Raw genomic sequence first — 21,582 nt, forward strand, 5'->3', positions numbered from 1 at the left:
CTGACCTCTGCTTAAGCTAGTTGAACATTTTTGACAGATGACTTTGCGCTGATCAGTTGGATGTTGTTTAAAAAAATGCCAGACTGCACTCTTCCTAGACTCTGATCCCTTTTCAGGGATTGCAGACTGAGCTTTAACCGGATGGCAACGCTGTGCTCCAACAGGTTTTGGCTTTGACACGCGTTTTGGTCCAGATACGGGCCCGGCAGATGGAACCTGTTGCGATGTTGATGCCTGCTGCGGCCCCTCCTCCACCTCCGCTTCTGAACTACTGCCGCCTGCACCCTGTTCCCCCAATGGCTGCCAATCGGGGTCAATAACTGGGTCATCTATTACCTCCTCTTCGAGCTCGTGTGCAACTTCGTCTGTGTCACTGTGTCGGTCGGTGGTATAGCGTTCGTGGCGGGGCAACATAGTCTCATCAGGGTCTGATTGTGGATCTGTACCCTGAGAGGGCAATGTGGTGGTCTGAGTCAAAGGAGCAGCATAGTACTCTGGCTGTGGCTGTGCATCAGTGCACTCCATGTCAGAATATACTTGTAATGGGCATGGCCTGTTAAATGTTTCACTTTCTAAGCCAGGGACGGTATGTGTAAAGAGCTCCATGGAGTGACCCGTTGTGTCGCCTGCTGCATCCTTCTCTCTTGTTGTAGTTTTTGCTGAGGAGGACAAGGAAGCGACTTGTCCCTGACCGTGAACATCCACAAGCGACGCGCTGCTTTTACATTTACCAGTTTCGGAAGAGGAGGCAAAAGAGCTAGAGGCTGAGTCTGCAATGTAAGCCAAAACTTGCTGTTGCTGCTCCGCCTTTAAAAGCGGTTTTCCTACTCCCAGAAAAGAGAGCGTTCGAGGCCTTGTGTAGCCTGACGACGAAACTGGCTCCACAGCTCCAGACTTAGGTGGAATATTTTTATCCCCACGACCACCTGATGCTCCACTACCACTACCATCATTACCAGCTGACAATGAACGCCCACGACGACCTCTTGCACCAGACTTCCTCATTGTTTTAAAATCTTAACCAAAGTAACTTTATTTGTTGCTATCAAACAACTTACACGGTGAGCTATAACTTCAGTATGATTTCAATATCCCTTAACAGGTTGGTGAGACCACAAGGAAAATCAGGCACAATGTTACACACTCTGTTTTCTGTGGCACAAAATCACAGAGATGACACACACGCAGGACTGTCACTCAAGCACTAATGTCAATATTAATCTCCCACCTAATTTATTTATTTTTTTTTCTCAGGGAGACTTTAGAAACCAAATAATATTAAAAAAAAAAAAAAAAGGCTTTCTATGGCCCACAATTAGAGAGAGAGAGGTGGCACAACCAGGAGTCAAGACTGGCACACAAGCTGAAAGGGCAATATTACTCTCCCACTGTTTTTTTAGGTTTTTTTTTTTTTTTCAGGGAGAATTAGAAACCAAATAATATTAAAAAAAAAAAAAATAGGCTTTCTATGGCCCACTGAATGAGAGGGAGAGAGGTGGCACACCCAGGAGTCAAGACTGGCACACAAGCTGAAAGGGCAATATTACTCTCCCACTGTTTTTTTATGTATTTTTTGTTTTTTTCAGGGAGACTTTAGAAACCCAATAATATTTAAAAAAAAAAATAAATAGGCTTTCTATGGCCCACTGAATGAGAGGGAGAGAGGTGGCACACCCAGGAGTCAAGACTGGCACACAAGCTGAAAGGGCAATATTACTCTCCCACTGTTTTTTTAGGTTTTTTTTTTTTTTCAGGGAGACTTTAGAAACCAAATAATATTAAAAAAAAAAAAAAAAAAAAAAAAAATAGGCTTGCTATAGCCCACTGAATGAGAGATAGCACACACAGCAGTGGCACACAAGCCCTTACTGAGGCCAATATTTTTCTCCCACTGATTGATGTAGTGTTTTTGTGTTGAGGTAGAATTTAGAACACAAATCACGGAAAAAATAAATAGGCTTTCTATGGCCCACTGAATGAAAGGGAGAGAGGTGGCACACCCAGGAGTCAAGACTGGCACACAAGCTGAAAGGGCAATATTACTCTCCCACTGTTTTTTTATGTATTTTTTGTTTTTTCAGGGAGACTTTAGAAACCCAATAATATTTAAAAAAAAAAATAAATAGGCTTTCTATGGCCCACTGAATGAGAGGGAGAGAGGTGGCACACCCAGGAGTCAAGACTGGCACACAAGCTGAAAGGGCAATATTACTCTCCCACTGTTTTTTTAGGTTTTTTTTTTTTTTTCAGGGAGAATTAGAAACCAAATAATATTAAAAAAAAAAAAATAGGCTTTCTATGGCCCACTGAATGAAAGGGAGAGAGGTGGCACACCCAGGAGTCAAGACTGGCACACAAGCTGAAAGGGCAATATTACTCTCCCACTGTTTTTTTATGTATTTTTTGTTTTTTTCAGGGAGACTTTAGAAACCCAATAATATTTAAAAAAAAAAATAAATAGGCTTTCTATGGCCCACTGAATGAGAGGGAGAGAGGTGGCACACCCAGGAGTCAAGACTGGCACACAAGCTGAAAGGGCAATATTACTCTCCCACTGTTTTTTTATGTATTTTTTGTTTTTTTCAGGGAGACTTTAGAAACCCAATAATATTTAAAAAAAAAAATAAATAGGCTTTCTATGGCCCACTGAATGAGAGGGAGAGAGGTGGCACACCCAGGAGTCAAGACTGGCACACAAGCTGAAAGGGCAATATTACTCTCCCACTGTTTTTTTAGGTTTTTTTTTTTTTTCAGGGAGACTTTAGAAACCAAATAATATTAAAAAAAAAAAAAAAAAAAAAAAAAATAGGCTTGCTATAGCCCACTGAATGAGAGATAGCACACACAGCAGTGGCACACAAGCCCTTACTGAGGCCAATATTTTTCTCCCACTGATTGATGTAGTGTTTTTGTGTTGAGGTAGAATTTAGAACACAAATCACGGAAAAAATAAATAGGCTTTCTATGGCCCACTGAATGAAAGGGAGAGAGGTGGCACACCCAGGAGTCAAGACTGGCACACAAGCTGAAAGGGCAATATTACTCTCCCACTGTTTTTTTATGTATTTTTTGTTTTTTCAGGGAGACTTTAGAAACCCAATAATATTTAAAAAAAAAAATAAATAGGCTTTCTATGGCCCACTGAATGAGAGGGAGAGAGGTGGCACACCCAGGAGTCAAGACTGGCACACAAGCTGAAAGGGCAATATTACTCTCCCACTGTTTTTTTAGGTTTTTTTTTTTTTTTCAGGGAGAATTAGAAACCAAATAATATTAAAAAAAAAAAAATAGGCTTTCTATGGCCCACTGAATGAAAGGGAGAGAGGTGGCACACCCAGGAGTCAAGACTGGCACACAAGCTGAAAGGGCAATATTACTCTCCCACTGTTTTTTTATGTATTTTTTGTTTTTTTCAGGGAGACTTTAGAAACCCAATAATATTTAAAAAAAAAAATAAATAGGCTTTCTATGGCCCACTGAATGAGAGGGAGAGAGGTGGCACACCCAGGAGTCAAGACTGGCACACAAGCTGAAAGGGCAATATTACTCTCCCACTGTTTTTTTAGGTTTTTTTTTTTTTTCAGGGAGACTTTTGAAACCAAATAATATTAAAAAAAAAAAAAAAAAAAAAATATAGGCTTGCTATAGCCCACTGAATGATAGCGCACACACAGCAGTGGCACACAAGCCCTGACTGAGGCCAATATTTTTCTCCCACTGATTGATGTAGTGTTTCTGTGTTGAGGTAGATTTTAGAACACAAATCACGGAAAAAATAAATAGGCTTTCTATGGCCCACTCAGTGAGAGATGGCACACACAGGGATGGCACTGTAGCAGAAATGCCAATCTTAATCTCCCACAAAAAAAAAACAAAACAAAAAAAAAACTGTCCTACAATTACTATCTCCCTGCAGTAATGTAAGCCAGGTATGGCAGGCAGCAATAGGAGTGGACTGATGCACAAATTAAATAAAAAGTGTGGACAAACAAAAAAGATAGCTGTGCAGAAAGGAAGGAACAAGAGGATATGTGCTTTGAAAAAAGCAGTTGGTTTCCACAGTGGCGTACACACAGCAATACAGCTATCACGGAGCCTTCTAGGGCAGCCCAATGAGCTACAGCGCTGAGGGGAAAAAAAAAAAAAAATAGCTTCCACTGTTCCTGCACACCGAAGGTGGTGTTGGACAGTGGAAATCGCTGCAGCACAAGCGGTTTGGTGGTTAGTGGACCCTGCCTAACGCTCTCCCTGCTTCTGACGAAGCGGCAGCAACCTGTCCCTAAGCTCAGATCAGCAGCAGTAAGATGGCGGTCGGCGGGAACGCCCCTTTATAGCCCCTGTGACGCCGCAGACAGCAAGCCAATCACTGCAATGCCCTTCTCTAAGATGGTGGGGACCAGGATCTATGTCATCACGCTGCCCACACTCTGCGTTCACCTTCATTGGCTGAGAAATGGCGCTTTTCGCGTCATTGAAACGCGACTTTGGCGCGAAAGTCGCGTACCGCATGGCCGACAAGCACAGGGGTCGGATCGGGTTTCATGAGACGCCGACTTAGCCAAAAGTCGGCGACTTTTGAAAATGATCGACCCGTTTCGCTCAACCCTACTCGTGAGGTCAGCAGCATTATTACACACAAAACTTTGGATCTATCAGTAGGAAAACGGTCATCATGCACATCAAAATATAGCATACATTGATTCACAAAGCATCCAAATTTGTCGCGATCACCATTAAATCTGAATGGGGGCAACTTAGGTGGGCTAGCTGGTGGTTGCCCAGAGGGTAAAATCGCTTTTGCAGCTATTTGCGTGCTTATGTCCTGAAAAGGCTGTCCATACTGGGACTCTATGCCAGCAAGTTTGTTTTCCTGGGCTGCCATGTGGGTGCTTAAGTCCTGCAAAGTTTGTCCAAACACTTGTTGATTGTGTTCAAAGCTTCCAAACTTCTTTTGCAGACCTTTCAAATCTTTCTGCAGTGATCTAATTATGGAAAACACCTGCTCTAATCTGCTTTCTGCAGTCATTGTTCCAGCAGTCTCCTCTTTTCTGGCTAGAGTATCCTGTAATAATTATAGGGGACAACTCAGGAGACTCTTTTCATGGAACAAGACAACTACAGGACACAGTTTTATAAGTGGTAAAGTCTATATTATCACATGGTGATTCAAACAGGTGCAGAGAGTAACTCAAGTCCACAACACTTGGTGTAAATATTAAACGCAGCTTAAACAGTCTATAGGGAACTTCAGAGGAAAATGCAATCACGCAGAAAGTCTATGAAGCACAATTATTCTTGAGGATACTTGACACGAATAAGTCCTTGTTTTAGTCCAAACACAGATAGCTATGCTTATAAGGCAGTTCAAATAATATCTTAGCACAACCAGGGAGGCCTGGGTAATAGTCTCAGGTCTTTGCAGAGCAGCAACAGCTTACATGTCCAGCAAATGCAGATGGAAGTAAACACGAGCAGCAGATGAAGGAGGATTACTGGAAACTGGTGTATGCAGCAGGAACTCAGAGCAGAGTAGCAGGATCACCACACAGGTTCACAGGAGCAGGTATACAGCCAGGGAGTCAACAGGGTCAGGAGCTGGATTCAAAGCAGAATACTCTATCACAGACTGAAGGCTGGGGTGGAGTTTTATAGTAGGAAGACACAGTGCACATGAGACCAAAGACGCCATCTTGGAAAAGGGCAGTAATGCACAAAAGGTAATAAAAATGTTCACAGTCCTGACACTGTCATGGCACTCACATGATGCTGTTTAGCAATTTTCTTGGCCGAGAGACCACCATTGATGAGCTGGATGACGCAGATTCTCTTTCCTTGAAAAATCTTCTTCATGGCTGCTCTTCGATTTGAACCAGTGACTAGTGATGGGAAAACCTATTGATGTTCAGGTCCAGCCAAACAGTTAAAAAAAGTTTAGTTTGGTACGAGAACCGCTCTATTCTTAATTATCAACCATGCTAAAGCTACACCATTTTTAAAATTCATTTACCGTATTTTTTGGTTTATAAGACGCACTTTTTTCCCCAAATTTGGGGGGGAAATGAGGGTGCACCTTATATTGCGAATGTACCTTACTGGTACCGTTGTTGCAGGCTGCATTTTTTTCCTATTTTTCTCCTCCAAATTTGGGGTGCATCTTATAATCCAGAGTGTCTTATAAAAGAAAAATTCATTCTTTATAGTGCAGGTGCCGGCTGATGAATACTACCATCAGTGGCCGCCTGCTCTTGCAGTTATCAGTGACAGCAGATGTAGGCTGATGGGAGTAGTACTCCCCTCAGACGACGCATTTGTGACCGGAGGTAAACTTTTTGCCTCCAATTATGGCCGAACCCGAACAGTATCACGGACTTCCTGGAGAAGTCCATGTTTGGGATCCATGCCCGAGAAGTAGGTGTTTGGTATGGACTCCGAACTTTATTGTTTGGGTTCACCCATCTCTCCCAGTGACCTTTCGCTAGGAAATCAACCAAATAACACACTGAGCTATTAGGGAATGAAAGAACAGGTTGTAATTTGTAGTATACAAGAAGAAAAATATTTTTTCACCACTGGGAGCAAAACAATAACAATGCAGTGACATGACAAGAATCTATATACAGTAACATCATATGCAAAATAGTTGTAAGTCAAATTTATATATGAGGTGGCCAAGATGATTGTCTGTAAAATTATACAAGGCTCACGTTCTAACCAACAAAAAACGAACAACCAAAAATCCCTTATAGAGAGACAAACACTCTAGGGTAAATCATAAAACCAACATGAGAACACAGAGCGCAAAACAGGTCTCATAAAACATCACATTTTATTTCAATATTTTTTAAAAATGAAATATATATAATCAGATGTAAGTAAGATGCAAACAGAGTATTCCTAAAAAAGGGTGAAGCCAGTACATAAGTAGAAACTTTAAAAAAAAACAAAAACAGAAATATATATATTACAATATATGAATAGCTGGGCCTAAAAAAATGAGCCCCTAAAAATATACCCCCTAGTCAAGGACAATTGCTATGACTATTGCTAAATCCATTTTAGCAAAGAAAAAAAGAGCAAGTAAAGCACTTACATGAAGCTAAATGAAGTAAAGTTCGTATGTGCTGGCGCACCAGCCCCAACGCACGTTTCACCCAAGGCTTCGTCAGGGGGCTGTTCTTGTACACCTTGCTGTTGCTGTTCTTGTACACCAATACTTACATAGTGTACTCTTAAACGTCCTCTGCTAATTACTGTTATCAGATTTTAAGCACTGGGTGATGCCTCAAATTCAGGATGACCACTCTGATTCTTACTGGTGTGTACATTGGGGACTGTCCTTAAAATGGAATTTTACTCTGTTTTCTTTTATACATTTGTAATGCCAGGTCACAAAGAAACCACTATTATCCTCAGAGAGAAACCTACTGACAGTAAGTTTGTGAAAATTAAATCGTCTGCTAAAATATGTATAGCACAATTTGGGGAAAAGAGCAACATAACGATGGCATTTTATGACATCTTTCAGTCACATTTATATGTGTCATTTGTAACATTTTTCAATGCAGTACTTTTAATAACTCGATGCCAAACACAGGCTACAGCTGTATCAAAATGTATATTGCTGACTTTTAATTATGATTAAGCACCAAAAGACATGTTATGCTTCCCTATGGGCAGTCCTCTTTAAAGCTTTAAAGGCTATGTGTACACTAAGTCTTTTTACTGAATAAATTTACCATATTTATCTTTGGCGTGTGAGAGGGAACCCACACAAAGACGGGGAGAATATACATATGCAAGACAGCAGTGCTAACCACTGAGCCACCATTCTCAACTTCTTTTGGTCATGAGAGCACTATTCCAACGCACCAGGCTTTCTGCTATTCAGAGGATGGTGCACTCTTGAAGATTGACAGTTAAAGGGAACCTGTCAGCAGATTTTGCCGCTATAAGATGTGGCCACTGCCTTACAGGGCTTATCTACAGCATTCTGTAATGCTGTAGATGAGCCCCCCCGGTCCAACCTGCAAGTGAAGAAAAATAAGTTATATTATACTCACCCGAGGGGCGGTCCTGTGCCTTCCATCTTCTTGCAACGCCACCCTCCTGCTTCTTCATCAATCCCCAGAATCGGCTCTCCTGCACAGGCGTACTTCTCTGCCCAGTTGAGGGCATAGTAAAGTAATGCAGTGCGCAGGCGCTGGGAAAGGTCAGAGAGGCCCAGCGCCAGTTGCCCTGAAACCCCTCTTCTAAACAGGAGTCAGTCATGAGTGTGTGGTGCGGTGGAGCTCATTCTTTACTCACTGTTCCTTCAGGAAGCTGTAGCTTCATACAAGACAGGAGACCTTGGGTGCGGGCTAACAAGTCCAGCTTTATTGTGCAATTCGGTTACACACAGCTGCAGCATACATAATAAGCCATAGTCCCATTTTAGTCATGTTTCTTTAGTTTCCTGGCCCATCAGTTTTCGTCTCATTTCTGTCTGACTTATCCCTAGCCCAAACGTCCTAGCAGGCCTTAGGGACGTTCCTCCTGACATATCAGTTTCCCTGAGGAACACCATCCTTTCTTTTCTCTGTGTCTCGACTGACATCTTCCTCACAGGGGGGATAGGAGTTTGGCTCTCAATACCTCAATACCCTCTCATGACCGCAAGTCTTGTCCAGCTTTACTCTCCAATCTACTCTCCTTCATTGATTAAACTCCTCTCTAAACTTGCACTTGACTGAGTTCTAGACTCTAACTGCCCCACTAAACTAAACCTTTTGTTATAAAACTGGTCTAACCCCTCCAAACTGTGGACTAATCCCAACTCTAATCAACTAGAGTGTAGTCCAAGCTATATTCCTGTACTTAGTGTGGTTGCCCATAGTGGACAGACCTCCTACATTCCCAGAGACGGCCTTATGCAAAGCTGATAGAAGAACCAAACGCACACCAGCCATAGGAATTTAATAAAACCCTGTTTATCACGCATAGAAATATTAATATATGACTGACTACAAACAATATCATAACAACCCCCTTGTTGCCACAACATATTCATCATCCTAGCCTCACCCTACACTTGCTTTGCCAACACATCCCATCATCAGCTCTCCCCAGGAAAACTCATGTCCCAAAGTAGTTATATTTTCCTTTATGATCTTTATACCTGGCTACACTCTAGCTTCTTTTATATTATACAAAATTGTTTACTTAAGACCCGCTTGCATGAGTTAAGGAATCCTTCCTTCCGCTGAGTCCTTGCTAGGCCCCCTGCCTGAGATAAGAAATCCTGCCGCCACATAATCCTGGTTTTCTTCTTCAGAACATGCTATTTGATACCTGTTAACATGCAGGTCTGCATGCAACAGGAATATAGGTCTTTTTCTTCCCAAACAACTTCTTTTTGTGCCCTTGTTAACTTCTCCAATGTTGGGCTGGCCTCAGTACTTAACCCTGTCTGCTGCTATCTGCGCAGGTCACTACAAAGACAAAGCAACATTTGAAACAGTACAATGCATTATATAACCATGAGATCTTCAAAGGGGTGTGGGCAGCTAATGCACTCCTTTTCACTACTACAGTCATCCTTGGTAGAGGAAGAGGGGGAATGAGGCTATTTGGATCCAGTGATGTGGCTAGCTACACTGAGCTGTAAGCAGGCTCTAAAGCATAAAACCTGCTAGAGGTGCGATCTGCTTACTTAGGTAATCGGCCACTCTGAGACTGTAGGGTGGTCGGTAAACTAGGCAATGAGCAGTTATCAGAATTTAAGCAGTGGTTGATGTCTCTAATTCATTATGGGCCTGGCCACTCTAATTCTCACCGGTTTGTACAATGGAGACTCTCCTTAAAATGTAAATTTAATCTGTTTTCTTTTATACATTTCTAATGCTAGGTCACAAAGAAACTAGTGCTATTCCCAGAGAGAAAGCTACTGACAGTAAGCATGTGGAAATTTTTTTTTAAATTGTATTGTATGATAATCTATTTAGAAAATTTTGGTGACAAATAAATCCCCAAAAATATCGACCTAAATTCAACAATAACATAATGTTCCATGTGTCACGGAAAACAATCTCAGAATCACAGGGATACGTTGAAGCGTTCGAGTTATTACCTCATAAAGAGACACTGGTCAGAATTGTAAAATTTGGCCTGGTCAGGAAGGTGAAAACAGGCTTCGGTGTGAAGGAGCTAAACATTAAATAATGCCAATGCCGGCATCGCTGCATTGTCCGTCTCCCTCCTCTCGACAGGGACAGTGACATACTCACTGCCACGGCCGCTTGGCGGCATCTCCCTGTCCTGCCATTGCTCCCAGGGCCTGCACATGGCATGCATGTCTCCGGTCGGTATGCTTTTTGTGTGCGCTACTCGCTTCTTAAAGGGGTAGGGCAGCACTCTAGATTATCCCCCAGCCAATAGCTGGGAGGCATCTTGTTCTTAAGGCATCATCATGTAAGGAGATGCTTGAACAATGTTCTCTAATGTTTAGCTTGAGTTTTTCCTGCTAGTTTGCTGTCAGGTCCCTAAACCTATTCCTGAAGTGTGAACCTGAATCTCCCCTTTGTACCAGTCTGTCATTGTTAGCTTTGTTTACTGTAAGTGATATTTGTATTTTGATGTAGCCCCGTCTCATGTACAGCACCATGGAATTAATGGTGCTATATAAATAAATAATAATAATAATCAGTTCTGCCTGAACCTAATCCTGAACCCTTAACCCGTCTAGTATGTACCTGAACATATTGCCTGTTGCTATATTTGTCTTGACTGAACCTGATCCAGAATCCTGAACTGTCCTGTCGGATCCTGAACCCTGAAACATTTTGTCTTTTTCTGTACCCTGAACCATTCTGTCTGAACCAGAACCTGTTCTTTGAACCTGTATTGTCTGAAGTGAAACCAATCTGGTGATACCTGAACCCACTCTGGTGGTACCCAATCAGTACCAATATTCACCCTGTCCAGTATTCCAGAATGTGCATTGTCTCAACCAGTACCAGGATCCTGTCCTGCCAGTGAATTTGAGTCCATGTCCATGACTGCAAACCTGACCCTTGAGGTCAGCTGCTGGTGTACTGCCCTTGGAGTGTTACCTAGCGGCTACCTGTAGCTTGAGCCGAACTCCACCATCAGGAGCTCTAGCGAAAACCAAGTAGCTGCTTCGCCACTTTCTCTCCAGGGTAAGACCGGTCCGTGGCGCATGGGTCCGCGATTTGAGTGTATGACATTTTGTTCAATTTTTGCTACATAATCTGCAAAAAAAGCTCAGTGTGAACATACCCTTAATAGGTTTTCTCAACTTCTTTTCTTCAGATGTGCACTGCTTTCAGAGGGTGGTGCATTCCTGTAGATCTACAGCTTGGCTCAATAGCATAGTTGCACCACTGGTCCAAACATAGCTTTGCCTCTGCAGCAGGGTAGAAGACCAGGGGGAATAAAGCTATTTGGATCCAGTAATGTGGCCTGCTGCAATGAGCTGCAAGCAGGCTTTAAAGAATAAAACCTTCTAGTATCACAACAATCTGATTTCTTAGGTAATTGCCACTCTGAGACGGCAAGGTGGATAGTATCCTAGGCAATGAGCAATTATCAGAATTTAAGCTGTGGGTGATGCCTTCGAATTCAGGATAGCCACTCTGATTCTCACCAGTTTGTACAATGGGGACTCTCCTTAAAATGTAATTTTAATCTGTTTTCTTTTTTTTTACATTTTTAATGCTAGGTCACAAAGAAACCAGTGAGAGCCCCAAAGAGAAACCTACAGACAGTAAGTTTATGAAAATTATTTTAAACATTTTATTGTATGCTAATCTATGTAGCACATTTTGGTCACAAATAAACCCCCCAAAATATCAACCTAAATTCAACAATAACATAATGTTCCATGTGTCATGAAAAATAATCTCAGAATCACAGGGATACGTTGAAGCGTTCCAGAGTTATAACTTATTACCTCATAAAGTGACACTGGTCAGGATTGTTAAATTTGGTCTGGTCCGGAAGGTGAAAACAGGCTCAGGTGTGAAGGAGCTAAACATTAAATAATGCCAATGCCGGCATCGCTGCATTGTCAGTCTCCCTCCTCTCGACAGGGACAGTGACATACTCACTGCCATGGCCACTTGGCGGCATTTCCCTGTCCAGCCATGGCTCCTTGCTCCCAGGGCCTGCACACGGCGCACATGTCTCGCTTCTTAAAGTGGTAGGGCAGCACTCTAGATTAACCACCAGTCAATAGCTGGGAGGCATCTAGTACTTAAGGCAGTGTTCCCCAACTCCAGTCCTCAAGAGCCACCAACAGGTCGTGTTTTCAGGATTTCCTTAGTATGGCCCAGGTGATGGAATTTTTGCCTGTCTAGATGATGGAATTCTCACCTGGGCCATACTAAGGAAATCCTGAAAACATGACCCGTTGGTGGGTCTTGAGGACCGAAATTGGGGAACACTGACTTAAGGCATCATCCCCTGTAAGGAGATGCTTGAATAATGCTCTCTATAATGTTTAGCATGAGTTTGTTCCCGTTAGTTTGTTGTCAGGTCCCTAAACCTATTCCTGTATCTGTCCCAGTGTGAACCTGAACCTATTGTTGAATCAGTTCTGCCTGAACCTAATCCTGAACACTTAACCTGCCTAGTATGTACCTGAACATATTGCCTGTTGCTATATTTGTCTTGACTGAACCTGATCCAGAATCCTGAACTGTCCTGTCGGATCCTGAACCCTGAAGCATTTTGTCATTTTCTGTACACTGAACCATTCTGTCTGAACCAGATCCTGTTCTTTGAACCTGTATTGTCTGAAGTGAAACCAATCTGCTGATACCTGAACCCACTCTGGTGGTGCCCAATCAGTACCAATATTCACCCTGTCCAGTGTTCCAGAATGTCCAGTACCAGAAAAATGTCCTGCTAGTGACTTTGAGTCCATGCCCATGACTGCAAACCTGACCCTTGAGGTCAGCTGCCGCTGTACCAGAAACTGCCATTGGAGTGTTACCTATCAGCTACCTGCAGATTGAGCCTAACTCTACAATCAGGGTGGTCGGTATCCTAGGCAATGAGCAATTATCAGAATTTAAGCTGTTGGTGATGCCTCGAATTCAGGATGGCCACTCTGATTCTCACCAGTTTGTACAATGGGGACTCTCCTTAAAATGTAATTTTAATCTGTTTTCTTATTTTTTACATTTGTAATGCTAGGTCACAAAGAAACCAGTGCTAGCCCCAGAGAGAAACCTACTGACAGTAAGTTTATGAAAATTATTTTAAACATTTTATTATATGCTAATCTATGTAGCACATTTTGGTCACAAATAACCCCCCCAAAATATAGACCTAAATTCACCACTAACGTAAAGTTCAGTGTATCAAAAAGAGAGAAAGTAAAGCAGCACAGCCTATAATGGAGACTCAATCTGTACGCAGTCCTGAAGACCATAGACCCGACGATATCTGGAGGTGCTCGCGTGTAAAACAGGAGAAACCATGTAGCAGTCATAGAACAAAACGCGGCAAAACACTCACCGATCCTGTGGTAAAGGCTTTTCTTTATTGAAACATACGATGAAACATCTTCATGGCACGGGGGAGTAATGGACCCGTAGAAGCGCTGATTGTGGCGTGAAACGGCCGTCGTCCTTTCCTGCTCACCCTATCCTCTGTTTTACTCCCCCGGCGCCTGAACTTTTTCTTTCCGGGCATGAGCAGTTTACGCTGCCCTTTCGACTCACATCACATGATGGGATATCCCCCGGGCACACTACAGGTATGGCGGGCAAAATTTTAAAAACGATTATTTCAGAGGTGGAAGAGACCCCAAATAAAAGAGCCACCTTAACAGAATGCAGCATTAGTGCTGCACAAGTTGGCTCTTTTAGTTAAAAACACAAGGGGGTGACAGGTTCCCTTTAAATACACTAGCGCCCCAGACACTAGTAGATATGCATAAGAATGAACCAAAGGAAAAAGCTGCAAGGCAGATGCACAGGTCTGTGTGAAAAACTGTGAAGGTAGAAACAATTAAAAGCATAGATAAAGAAGTCTCTCCCGCTGATTCCTATGCCAAATTGCCCCTTGGTCTGGGTGCAGATGGATACTGGAATAGTTCACAAGTGAAAACAAACCTTTTAAAACAACTAAATTAGGTTTAGGTAAACTGTATATTTAAATGGTAATTTTAAATGTATAACTGTATAACGATATCAATTACCATTTAAACATACAGTTTTCCTAAACCAAGGGGCAGTCTGGCATAGGAATCAGAGTTACAGATTTCTTTATCTATATTTTTTTAACTTTTGCAAGGGTAACAGGAGAAAATGGACCATATATTATGTTGTGCAATTTCTCCTGAGCATGCCGATACCCCATGCACTTTTTGAATGTAAAATTTGCTGGCATAATTAGTGGACGCCATGTCATGTTTGGAGAGCCCCTGAAGTGGCTAAACAGTAGAAACCCTCAACACGTGACACCATTTTGAAAACTAGACCCCATAAGGAACTTATCTAGATGTGTATTGAGCACCTTGAACCCACGTAGAGCCGTGGAAATTTAAAAATCATATTTTTCCCAAATACATCTTTTTTGCCTCCATATTTTGCATTTTCTTAATGGTAACAGGAGAAATTGCTCCATACATTTTGTTTTGCAATTTCTCCCGAGTGAGCAGATACCCAATTTGTGGGGGAATACTACTGTTTGGGCGTACAGCAGGGTTCTGAAGAGAAGGAATGCCATTTGACATTTTGAATGCAAAATTTGATGGAATAATTAGCGGACGCCATGTCGCGTATGAACAGCCCCTGATGTGCCTAAAGAGTGGAACAAGCCTCCTGTTTTCGTCGCGTCACACCCGAGTTAGTAAAATCATTACAATTGGTGCTAGACATGCGGGTAGCATACCCAGCAGAGACATGCGACTGCTACAAGAAGGACTGCATGTCCTGGTTCAAGTCTATTGCAAACCAGCAAGTATTTCCAAACAAAATGGAGGACCTGCTGTAAACACGTAGGCCAGTCACAGCAGCAACAACAAGAGACCAACAGGCTGTTACAGCAGATCCAGCAGAGCCAGCAGGAGCAACAGCAGCAGCAGATGCAGCTTCTGGCAACTGCCATCCAGGTCAGCATGGATGCCCCAACCAAATCCGGCTGATGACGCCCACGTCTGGAAGGCAGTAAGATGGGCTTTGTAGAAAATGATCCCCAGGGATGATGTTGAGGCCTTCCTGACAGTGTTTGAAAGGGTCACCATGCTGAAGCTACACAATTTTTTAAAATTCATTTACCGTATTTATTTTTTATTATAAGACACACTTTTTTCCCAAAATTTGGGGGGGAAATGAGGGTGCGCCTTATAATGCGAATGTACCTTACTGGTACCATTGCTGCAGGCTGCATTTTTTTCCTATTTTCTCCTCCAAATTTGCGGTATTTATAGTGCAGGTGAAGGCTGATGAATACTACCATCAGTGGCCGCCTGCTCTTGCAGTTATCAGTGACAGCAGGCGTAGGCTGATGGGAGTAGTACTCCCCTCAGACGATGCATTGGTGACCGGAGGTAAACTTTTTGCCTCCAATCACGGCTGCAGGCTCATAATATCACCTGACAGCATGGGAGCCCCATCGCTCTGACTTGTGGCAATAATCTTGCTGCCGGTGTTTCTCATTCTGTCATGCAGATTACAGCATGAGAAACACCCTGTGTTCGGGATGCCGAACCCGAACAGTATCACGGACTTCCTGGAGAAGTCCATGTTCGGGATCCGTGCCCAAGAAGTAGGTGTTTGGTACGGACTCCGAACTTTATTGTTTGGGTTCGCCCATCTCTCCCAGTGACCTTTCGCTAGGAAATCAACCAAATAACACACTAAGCTATTAGGGAATGCAAGAACAGGTAGTAATTTGTAGTATACAAGAAGATAAAGATTTTTTTTCACCACCAGGAGCAAAACAGTAACAATGCAGTGACATGACAAGAATCTACATAAATAATCATATGCAAAATAGTTGTAAGTCAAATTTATATATGAGATGGCCAAGATGATTGTCTGTAAAATTATAGTAGGCTCACGTTCTAACCAACAAAAAACGAACAACCAAAAATCCCTTATAGAGAGACAAACACTCTAGGGTAAATCATAAAACCAACATGAGAACACAGAGTGCAAAGCAGGTCTCATAAAACATCACATTTCATTTCAATATTTTTTAAAAATGAAATATATATAATCAGATGTAAGTAAGATGCAAACAGAGTATTCCTAAAAAAGGGTGATGCCAGTACATAAGTACAAACTTTTTTTTTAAAAAAACCCAGAAATATATATATTACAATGTATGAATAGCTGGGCCTAAAAAAATGAGCCCCTAAAAATATACCTTTAGTCAAGGACAATTGCTATGACTATTGCTAAATCCATTTTAGCAAAGAAAAAAAGAGCAAGTAAAGCACTTACATGAAGCTAAATGAAGTAAAGTTCGTATGTGCTGGCGCACCAGCCCCAACGCACGTTTCACCCAAGGCTTCGTCAGGGGGCTGTTCTTGTACACCTTGCTGTTGCTGTTCTTGTACACCAACACCTACATAGTGTACTCTTAAACGTCCTCTGCTAATTACTGTTATCAGATTTTAAGCACTGGGTGATGCCTCAAATTCAGGATGACCACTCTGATTCTTACTGGTGTGTACATTGGGGACTGTCCTTAAAATGGAATTTTACTGTTTTCTTTTATACATTTGTAATGCCAGGTCACAAAGAAACCACTATTATCCTCAGAGAGAAACCTACTGACAGTAAGTTTGTGAAAATTAAATTGTCCGCTAAAATATGTATAGCACAATTTGGGGAAAAGAGCAACATAACGATGGCATTTTATGACATCTTTCAGTCACATTTATATGTGTCATTTGTAACATTTTTCAATGCAGTACTTTTAATAACTCGATGCCAAACACAGGCTACAGCTGTATTAAAATGTATATTGCTGACTTTTAATTATGATTATGCACGAAAAGGCATGTTATGCTTCCCTATGGGCAGTCCTCTTCAAAGCTTTAAAGGCTATGTGCACACTAAGTCTTTTTACTGACTATTTGGAGCAGAAAATTAGCAGAAACTGTTTTTGAGGAAGTTCTGGAAAGTTTTTGCTCAGTTTCTGCTCCAAAAGTCTCAGTGTGAACATATCCTTAATAGGTTTAAATTTACCATATTTATTTTACTCAAAGACATAATCAGTATGTCCTTGGCGTGTGAGAGGAAACCCACACAAACACGGGGAGAACATACACATGCAAGACAGCAGTGTTAACCACTGAGCCACCATTCTCAATTTCTTTTGGTCATGAGAGCACTATTCCAAGGCACCAGGCTTTCTGCTATTCAGATGATGGTGCACTCTTGAAGATTGACAGTTAAAGGGAACCTGTCAGCAGATTTTGCCGCTATAAGATGCAGCCACTGCCTTACAGGGCTTATCTACAGCATTCTATAATGCTGTAGATAAGCCCCCGGTCCGACCTGCAAGTGAAGAAAAATAAGTTATGTTAAACTCACCCGGGGGGGGGGGCGGTCCTGTGCATTCTGGTCATATAGGTGTCGCAGGTCCGGGTCTGGCGCCTTCCATCTTCTTGCGACGCCACCCTCCTGCTTCTTCATCATTCCCCGGAATCGACTCTCCTGCGCAGGCGTACTTCTCTGCCCTGTTGAGGGCAGAGTAAAGTGCTGCAGTGCGCAGGCACTGGGAAAGGTCAAAGAGGCCCAGCGCCAGTTGCCCTGAAACCCCTCTTCTAAACAGGAGTCAGTCATGAGTGTGTGGTGCGGTGGAGCTCATTCTTTACTCATTGTTCTTTCAGGAAGCTGTAGCTTCCTACAAGACAGGAGACCTTGGGTGCGGGCTAACAAGTCCAGCTTTATTGTGCAATTCGGTTACACACAGCTGCAGCATACATAATAAGCCATAGTCCCATTTTAGTCATATTTCATGGCCCGTCAGTTTTCATCTCCTTTCTGTCTGACTTATCCCTAGCCCAAACGTCCTAGCAGGCCTTAGGGACGTTCCTCCTGACATATCAGTTTCCCTGAGGAACACCATCCTTTCCTTTCTCTGTGTCTCGACTGACATCTAGCTCACAGGGGGGATAGGAGTTTGGCTCTCATTACCTCAATACCCTCTCATGACCTCAAGTCTTGTCCAGCTTTACTCTCCAATCGACTCTCCTTCATTGACTAAACTCCTCTCTAAACTTGCACTTGACTGAGTTCTAGACTCTAACTGCCCCGCTAAACTAAACCTTTTGTTATAAAACTGGTCTATCCCCTCCAAACTGTGGACTAATCCCAACTCTAATTAACTAGAGTGTAGTCCAAGATATATTCCTGTACTTAGTGTGGTTGCCCATAGTGGACAGACCTCCTACATTCCCAGAGACGGCCTTAGGCAAAGCTGATAGAAGAACCAAACGCACACCAGCCATAGGAATTTAATAAAACCCTGTTTATCACACATATAAACATTAATATATGACTACAAACAATATAATTACAACCCCCTTGTTGCCACAACATATTCATCATCCTAGCCTCACCCTACACTTGCTTTGCCAACACATCCCATCATCAGCTCTCCCCAGGAAAACTCATGTCCCAACCTAGTTATATTTTCCGTTATGATCTTTATACCTGGCTACACTCTAGCTTCTTTTCTATTATACAAAATTGTTTGCTTAAGACCCGCTTGCATGAGTTAAGAAATCCTTCCTTCCGCTGAGTCCTTGCTAGGCCCCCTGCCTGAGATAAGAAATCCTGCTGCCACATAATCCTGGTTTTCTTCTTCAGAACATGCTATTTGATACCTGTTAACATGCAGGTCTGCATGCAACAGGAATATAGGTCTTTTTCTTCCCAAACAATTTATTTTTGTGCCCTTGTTACCTTCTCCAATCTTGGGCTGGCCTCAGTACTTAACCCTGTCTGCTGCTATCTGCGCAGGTCACTACAAAGATAAAGCAATATTTGATACAGTACAATGCATTATATAACCATGAGATCTTCAAAGGGGTGTGGGCAGCTAATGCACTTCTTTACACTACTACAGGCATCTTTGGTAGAGGAAGAGGGGGAATGAGGCTATTTGGATCCAGTGATGTGGCTAGCTACATTGAGCTGTAAGCAGGCTCTAAAGCATAAAACCTGCTAGAGGTGCGATCTGCTTACTTAGGTAATCGGCCACTCTGAGACTGTAGGGTGGTCGGTAAACTAGGCAATGAGCAGTTATCAGAATTGAAGCAGTGGTTGATGCCTCAAATTCAGGATAGCCACTCTGATTCTCATCGGTTTGTACAATGGAGACTCTCCTTAAAATGTAAATTTAATCTGTTTTCTTTTATACATTTCTAATGCTAGGTCACAAAGAAACTAGTGCTATTCCCAGAGAGAAAGCTACTGACAGTAAGTATGTGGAAATTATTTTTAAAATTGTATTGTATGCTAATCTATCTAGAAAATTTTGGTGACAAATAAATCCCCAAAAATATCGACCTAAATTCAAGAATAACATAATGTTCCATGTGTCACGAAAAACAATCTCAGAATCACAGAGATACGTTGAATCATTCCAGAGTTATTACCTCATAAAGTGACACTGGTCAGTATTGTAAAATTTGGCCTAGTCAGGAAGGTGAAAACAGGCTCAGGTGTGAAGGAGCTAAACATTAAATAATGTCAATGCCGGCATTGCTGCATTGTCCATCTCCCTCCTCTCGACAGGGACAGTGACATACTCACTGCCTCAGCCGCTTGGCGGCATCTCCCTGTCCTGCCATTGCTCCCAGGGCCTGCACACAGCGCACATGTCTCAGGACAGCATGCTTATTGTGTGCGCTACTTGCTTCTTAAAGTGGTAGGGCAGCACTCTAGATTATGCCCCAGCCAATAGCTGGGAGGCATCTAGTACTTAAGGCATCATCCCCTGCAAGGAGATGCTTGAACAATGTTCTCTAATGTTTAGCTTGAGTTTGTTCCCATTAGCTTGTTGTCAGGTCCCTAAACCTATTCCTGAATCTGTCCCAGTGTGAACCTGAACCTATTGTTGAATCTCCCCTTTGTACCAGTCTGTCATTGTTAGTTTTGTATACTGTAAGTGATATTTGTATTTTGATGTAGCCCCGTCTCATGTACAGCACCATGGAATTAATGGTGCTATATAAATAAATAATAATAATAATCAGTTCTGCCTGAACCTAATCCTGGACCCTTAACCCGTCTAGTATGTACCTGAACATATTGCCTGTTGCTATATTTGTCTTGACTGAACCTGATCCAGAATCCTGAACTGTCCTGTCGGATACTGAATCCTAAAACATTTTGTCTTTTTCTGTACCCTGAACCATTCTGTCTGAACCAGAACCTGTTCTTTGAACCTGTATTGTCTGAAGTGAAACCAATCTGGTGATACCTGAACCCACTCTGGTGGTACCCAATCAGTACCAATATTTACCCTGTCCAGTATTCCAGAATGTGCACTGTCTCAACCAGTACCAGGATCCTGTCCTGCCAGTGACTTTGAGTCCATGTCCATGACTGCAAACCTGACCCTTGAGGTCAGCTGCTGGTGTACTGGGGACAGCCCTTGGAGTGTTACCTAGCGGCTACCTGTAGCTTGAGCCTAACTCCACCATCAGGAGCTCTAGTGAAAACCAAGTAGCTGCATCGCCACTTTCTCTCCAGGGTAAGACCGGTCCGTGGCGCATGTGGATCACACCCCAGGGCAGCGGGGTAATCGGTGCCAGGTACTTCGGTTCGCAGTGGGGATGCCACGGTGGCTGACCTGGTCCGTGGCCCTAAGGACATCCGTGGAAAAGGGAAAGGTCTTTAAAGGAGAAATGTTCATGATGCCACCTGTGGTATTCGGTCAGGGTGACCGACCCCAGTTTAAGGGGTCCACTGGGGTGATGTTATGGCAGCTAGATGGTATACCTCCCTGTTGTGAATTTACCTTTTGGCTCCCTCTAGTGACTACTAGTGTTTTTACTCTGGGTATGTCTATCATCCCTTGTATGCTCACCTGGGTCGTTAGGTCAGGGGTGTTGCTATACTAGCTCCCTGGACCTTCAGTTCAATGCCTGGCAACGTTGATATCAGAGCTAATCTGTAGTGCTCTTGTCTACTGATCCTGGTTCCTGCTTGATTAAGCTAAGTCTGCTTTCTTGCTTTTTGCTATTGTTTTTGTTTTGCATTTTTGTCCAGCTTGTACATAATCTGTATCCTATCCTTGCTGGAAGCTCTAGGGAGGCTGGAGTTCTCCCCCCGGGCCGTTAGACGGTTCGGGGGTTCTTGAATCTCCAGTGTGGATTTTTGTTAGGGTTTTTGTTGACCATATAAGTTATCTTACTACATTCTGCTATTAGTGAGTGGGCCTCTCTTTGCTAAACCTAGTTCATCTCTGTGTTTGTCATTTCCTCTTACCTCACCGTTATTATTTGTGGGGGGCTTGTATCCAACTTTTGGGGTCTATTCTCTGGAGGCAAGAGAGGTCTTTGTTTTCCTCTTCTAGGGGTAGTTAGTCCTCCGGCTGGCGCGAGACATC

At 42.8% G+C, this 21,582-nt stretch overlaps 1 protein-coding gene across 1 annotated transcript in view; it reads left to right on the forward strand.

The window, feature by feature from the left end:
- The window catches only part of LOC143791853 (uncharacterized), a 239,405-nt gene that overhangs the window by 105,729 nt on the left and 112,094 nt on the right, over positions 1–21,582 (forward strand). The window contains exons 4-9 of the mRNA XM_077279269.1: positions 7,386–7,430; positions 9,884–9,928; positions 11,717–11,761; positions 13,195–13,239; positions 16,748–16,792; positions 19,401–19,445. Coding sequence (XP_077135384.1) covers positions 7,386–7,430; positions 9,884–9,928; positions 11,717–11,761; positions 13,195–13,239; positions 16,748–16,792; positions 19,401–19,445 — 270 coding nt within the window. The remainder of the gene's footprint in view (positions 1–7,385; positions 7,431–9,883; positions 9,929–11,716; positions 11,762–13,194; positions 13,240–16,747; positions 16,793–19,400; positions 19,446–21,582) is intronic.

Source organism: Ranitomeya variabilis, chromosome 1, assembly GCF_051348905.1.
Source record: "Ranitomeya variabilis isolate aRanVar5 chromosome 1, aRanVar5.hap1, whole genome shotgun sequence".
Classification (NCBI taxonomy): domain Eukaryota; kingdom Metazoa; phylum Chordata; class Amphibia; order Anura; family Dendrobatidae; genus Ranitomeya; species Ranitomeya variabilis.